A 6221-nucleotide genomic window follows, 5' to 3' on the forward strand; every position below is an offset into this window, starting at 1 on the left:
GCCAAGCCTGAACAAGAATACTACCAGTCCGACTACCAGCACCAGTAGCTAACACCTTTTAGGTAAAACATATTTGACATTTAGCGTATTGTGTTCATTTTTAAACATTATTTCTGTAACAATTTCAAATATTAAATAATTTATTGTGATTAATTTTGTTAAACAATATCGATGTTTAAAATAATCGATGTTTCGGTCATAGAGTAAATAAAAACGTACGCTTTACTACTCAATATGACAATTGTTTTAGAGTTGCCAGAATCGAGTAATTTACCGAAAAATAAATACAATACTCCTAAATATCAAATATAAATTCTAAGGTTAGTATTATAATTGAATGGGGAATATTAACTTAATTAAAATAATTACATTTCGATTTTTTACTTTTACAACAATTTTACGTCAATTATAATACTGGCTATTACTTTTAAGTTTTTCACAAATTGTAAATAAGATTTTTTTAGTGTTGCTAGAATAGAAAATGTTTCTTAAGTTCTTGATTTACGATACAAACTAATATTTATTACGATTTATTAACGTTTTCCATTTTTATACAAGAAAAAAAGTTTGGAAAAGAACGAATTAAGGAAATACAACTAACTGGCAAGATTAAGTGTGATGTCACATAATCGAGTGTGTTCAGTAAACAGTAAAAAGGAATAATTATTTTTGAAATAAAATTGTTATTGTTTTTACACTTCTTTTGTTTTGTTTAAACGTGACTGATTTTGACTGCGACTTGTGACCGACGACTCATTTGACATCCCACTTAAATTGACTTGACTAACCTCCTCACCAAATTAATGATTGTGTCTGACTACAGCTAGGCAATGCAATTTATCAGACAATTTCTCTGTATTAAATAGAAGACTTCTCCACATTGTAGTTAACCAGCACTTACTTGATACTTTATCACAACACTAAATAAATGAAACACAAAATAAAGCACAAATACACGGTGGCAACGAGTTACTACGCAAGTATGCATAAAGCAATCTAACATTACAACGATTCTTGATGGAGTTAAGCTCGAATAGTAGCCATCTCATGTGTGATAGGACATATAGAAACGGCAAATAGGAATAAAACATAGAAAGGACAAAAATGTGATTACACAAATAGCTCGAATAAAATGTTTGCAGTTTGCACTCATCTATGTTCTGCCTCTTCTGAAATTCCAACCGCAATACTAAACTAAATCGCAAATACGCTGTGCATGCAATCTTTAAAATGTTCTTCTAGTTTTCGTTCACTGTATAAACATAAAAAGAATTAAACAGAGGAGTTGAAGGTGTGTCCTCGCCAATGTACGAATCAACACGATTCGTTAAGCGAGTGCTTTCTATTTCAGAGACGTCAGCATCATTGGAGCTTCAATCAGAACCTGCCAGCGAAAAACCAATTTATCTACCTTTGTATCAAGCTAAATGGCATAAAAAAGAAACGGCACAAACACCTAAAACACAGAAACCTATAACTCTTGATATTTCTTCATCTAAACTAAAACAAACAAATTTAAACAATACTTTAAACTTTCACGTTCTGCCATCTAAGTTCGTTGAATTTAAATCGTACCCGTTACTAACGAAATTACCGATATCAACGTACGTTAAATTATTAGATACAAATTCGGAATTACAAAGATTAAAGCCTTTTAATTCTTACAGGAAATCGTAACTACTTACTTTATACCTAAGTAACGTTCAAACCAAAGAAAGTAATTAAGATTTTAAATGATAATTATGCGAGTAGTAACAAAGATAATTATGAATAAATTATTTAATTTCTAATTGATGAACATTTTTGTGTTTTGCAACCAATCCTACTACTTTTCATTAAGGAAGACATCAAGTTTGGTAAAATAGGAAGTCAGTTAACTTTAAATCTTTTTTAAAACCGTAATTGGCATTTTGAGAACTTTAAGACATGGTCGAAAACCGTAGCAAAACACCGTATTTTTGTAGATTTGAATGTTAACAAACTAATTTACTAACATACAATACTAAATAGCTAATAGACCAGTTGCGTTTACACAGTAACACAAACATACCCTGTGAAGAAAGTTTACTTTCCAGAATTGATTAATGAGGAGGCAGCGGAGGCGGAGGCGGAGGAAGAGGAAGAAGAAGACGAAGAGGAAGACTGCGATGAAAAATGAGAACTTATTTTACCGCCTGTGTAATGCCATTAATTTTGTTGTATATTTTTAAGTAAATGTTTTGATAACTGTGTGATTTTATTTTTGTACATAATTACCATTTATTTGAATTATTTTAAAGCCCATTATTAGAAAAACTTAACAATGAAAAAATAACGTTATAGAAATAATCACAAAAATAAATAATTAAGAGTTGTGGCAGAATGTCGAAAGCTGTTGCTTATATTTGACATTGACATAACACCTATTGACTAATGTCATACTGACGTTAGCATTAGCAAGTCTTTTTAACTTTGACGTGTGTACGTCTGGCATGGTCTGAGTAAGTTCACAACAATACTTTACAAAAATGTCTGTAATAAAAAAGAAGAAGCATGTCTCGAAGAAGAATAAGAAGGCGTGGCGTAAGCACTGTGACATCAAGGACGTTGAGGACTTTTTAGAAGATCAACGTTTAGAGGAAAGGCTTGGGTAAGGTTATGTTTATCTATTTAGGTTATATTGTTTGTCGACAAAGAAAAAAAAAACAATTCTGAAAAAAACCATAAAATTAATTAGATCCAAGAACTCAACAAACTTGATAAACCTTTTTAGACAGGGTCGCTGATTTATTTAAAGTATTTTGAATGTATGAAAATCAATGCTGTGCATCTGTTTATAAATACAGGGAATTTTAGCATACAATACTAATATCATAAAATTTCATCCAGATAATTTAACTAGTACACGCAGTAATACCAGATTCGAGAATATGACTTTTTTATTCCAGTAAATTTGAAGCTAAAACTGACTCTGAATTGTTTGTGGTGGACACTGTGGGTGATGAGAAGCCTGAAGTGGTGGATGTGAAGCCGCTGACATTGAAGCAGAAGAAGAGAGCCCTCCTCACACAGACACCAAAATGTTATGAAATCTTACTTCCAAATTCTAAGGTTAATTTACCCTAAAATATCTTATGAGTAGACTTATTTGGACATATGTTTAATAGGCAAAATACTCGTTATTTACTCAGAAATACTAGTATATACTGTAAATTTTATTTTGAGGTTGCATGCAATTTTTTCAGCAAAGTATAAAAGTAGTTTATATGGATAGGAAGGAAAAAGTGGATTTGACGGTGGAGGAGATGCGGAGGCGAAAGGGGAAATGTCCTCTGTATGTACGTCTCCTCCTCCGTCAATTAAGGGTAGGCAATGCATCTGCAATTGCAAATGTTTATGTGCAGCGGTCGCTTTCCATTTCGGTGGATTCCAGTGGCCGTTTGCTCGATTGCCACCTTATAATAAAAAAAGAATACCAAGCATCAATTACCTTCCTATCCAAGATCCAACAAAATCAGCTCAACCATTCAAAGATAACAGAACAAATGCAATGTGGTGGACAGAAATAGACAAAAATTTTTGTTTTATAAGCAACAAAAATACATCATGGTTGTGAACTATTTTACAAAGTGTTATAAGACATTTTAACATGTATAGATAAATAACTTTTATTACTAAGTAAATTGCTAGTAGTACAATCAGTTGCATCATATAATCAAAGTTTTTTTAAGTAAAACAATATTTAAGAAATTAATTTCGTCATAGGTCCAAGATCCAAATGCCAAACGTAACCATGTCAATCCAGCGGGGACCAAACCTACAGCTTTGAGTAAACTATCACTAAAGAAACAGTTTGAAAAGGGAGCTTATTTGAAGAAGGTAGAACTAGCTCGTAAGAATAGAAGAATTGTTAGAGATAAGAAGAGAAGAATTAAAGATATAAGAAAAATATTTGATAAAAACTTATGGGGTGAGGATTGTAAGTATCTTTATAGTAAATACATCAAATACAACAAATAATACATAATCAAATTTTAGCACTAGCTTAAAAAACTTAAAAAAAAAATAGTGACACAATTTTAGATTGAGGGAGTATGGAATAATGTGTGTGATGACCTTGGTCTACCAAGATATTTATAAACAACCAAAGTTGTATAAAATAGTTTTAATTATTTTGAACTAGATTTCACTCGAGAATCCAAATGAGATAAAAAAAGGAAGGTGAGTAGCCTATATGTTCTTCCAGACTATACACTACATCTATATCAAATTTTATGGAAATCCCATCAGCCGTTAACGCTATAAACTATAACAAATATCCATCCATCTAAACTTTCACATTTATAATATTAAGTATCATTGGCCTACATGGTTTATGTGGATAAAGAAAGCAAGACTTTGTTATATTTGTTCTTTTTTTGTGTGTTTAGGCATAATCTATGTAATAATAGTAATTCCGTTCAATTATTGTCAAATTTTATATCTTTTTTTACATAGTGCCGGAGGTAAAAGGTATTCCGTCCACTTTATGTGAAGACTTTATATCAACGGAGGCACAGCTGCACAATGTGCTGCCGGAGCAGCGTCTGCGCGCGAAGCCTCCGCCCCCCAAGACATTAGTCACTCGGCCCGCTGTCGACAAACCTCACCCCGGTGTCAGCTACAACCCTTCATATCAGGTAATATATAGTGTAATGATAAACAAGCCACAATTCGCCATAATAGCGATATGACCACTAAAGTTAGGAGTGACTAGGATAATAAACCACGCTGGCCAACTGCAGATTGACTTCACACATATCTTTGAATTTCTCCACGGATATGTGCATGCATCACGTTTTCCTTCACCATAAGAATGTCTGGTAAATTATGATGGCAGGATTCAAACCAACCGAGACCGTTTTTTTACATTATAAGGTGGCAAACGAGCAAAGGGCCACCTGAATGCGCTAAAATGGCGAAGCGACCGCTTTTTATGAGTATGCAGTATGATGTATGTACATCCGCAATTGCAATTGCATCGTCTACCCTTAATCGACGGAAGAGGAGACGCACATAAAGAGGATATTTCCTCTTCCTATGTCTCCTCCGCCATATCCGCTTTTCCTTCTCAGGAGAGGAAAGACCTCTTAAGAAAAGAGTGTTAAGGAAAAGGGGAAATTGCAAGTGTAAGTCCCTGAGCCAGCAACGCTCTTGCATGCTTTTATTTAATTAACAGATAAAGAAAACGGACCCTCAACTCACCTTGCATCTCATTCCTCACAGAATTAAACAATAAACAAATATACAAAAGTGTAAAAGACTGTCTGTGTATCAGGAGCACCAGCAGCTGCTGCAGGAGGTGGTGCAGCACGAGCGGAAGCTGATGAAGCAGGAGGCGCATCTGAAGCGTGTCACCACCAACATGTTCAGTAGAGTCACGCCGCATGAAAAGGAGGTGATATAGTCTATGTTTTTAAATTCTCACTCTTGGTATCTGTAAAAATCTTAACGGTATGAAACCTACTTTGTAACAGTTAAAAATTGGTTATTAATGAATTTATTATACATAAAAAATACAGACGAATTGCCTCCTTGTTTTGGGAAGTTGGTCAAAGAATTACCTTAAAAGTACACAATATTAGAGAATTCTTTTGGGTTAAAAATTGAGATCCTTTTCAATAAAGATTTTGGTCTGTTTCTGTACATTTAATTCTTTCTTAGTACTTAATTACTTTGATTCTATTGTCTATGGATTTATTTTGAAAAGTTTCTGATTTTTGAATCAATGTAAATATGTCTGTTTGAGTAATTTTCTTTTGGATAGCTATGTTATTGGAATAAAAATGTATTTTTCTAGAACCAATGGCGTGAGGAGATGAGTGAAGGGTTACCGCAGCCTCACAACCCTGCACTCGCACCGACCACACCCTCCGCACCCTCCGAGGAGTCAGACAACGAGTACAAAGCCATCAACCCTCCTGTCAAGAATAAAAAGAAGGACCACAAAGCAAGAAGGAAGCAGAAGGAGAGGATACAAGAGAGGGAGCGTCTGAAACGGGAGAAGATAGATAAAAAGAAGATCACTGACATATACAAGTAAGTTTACAATTATAATTTAAACAGATTTAAAAGTTAATTTTCTTTATAAGTACTTAAAATCGTTTGTTAGTTCTTTTAGGGGCAGTACTACCAAATTCTCGTAAATTGCCTGATAATAATCAAACAGATAAAATACGTGACGGAAATATAGGATTTTTTTG

The 6221-nt window shown here is 33.6% G+C and overlaps 2 protein-coding genes across 2 annotated transcripts in view; both read left to right on the forward strand.

The window, feature by feature from the left end:
- LOC106111665 overlaps positions 1-2158 on the forward strand; it is a 6285-nt gene extending 4127 nt beyond the window's left edge. Inside the window, exon 6 of the mRNA XM_013293808.1 lies at positions 2060-2158. Coding sequence (XP_013149262.1) covers positions 2060-2158 — 99 coding nt within the window. The remainder of the gene's footprint in view (positions 1-2059) is intronic.
- Positions 2159-2447: 289 nt separating this feature from the next.
- Positions 2448-6221, forward strand: part of LOC106111674 (uncharacterized protein CG1785) — a gene marked incomplete in the record, with an annotated part of 5114 nt that continues 1340 nt past the window's right edge. The window contains 6 exon segments of the mRNA XM_013293817.1: positions 2448-2629; positions 2928-3090; positions 3745-3958; positions 4477-4658; positions 5297-5416; positions 5819-6057. Coding sequence (XP_013149271.1) covers positions 2508-2629; positions 2928-3090; positions 3745-3958; positions 4477-4658; positions 5297-5416; positions 5819-6057 — 1040 coding nt within the window.

The sequence above is a fragment of the Papilio polytes genome, unplaced genomic scaffold, assembly GCF_000836215.1.
Source record: "Papilio polytes unplaced genomic scaffold, Ppol_1.0 DF824157.1, whole genome shotgun sequence".
In the NCBI taxonomy this organism is placed as follows: Eukaryota; Metazoa; Arthropoda; class Insecta; order Lepidoptera; family Papilionidae; genus Papilio; species Papilio polytes.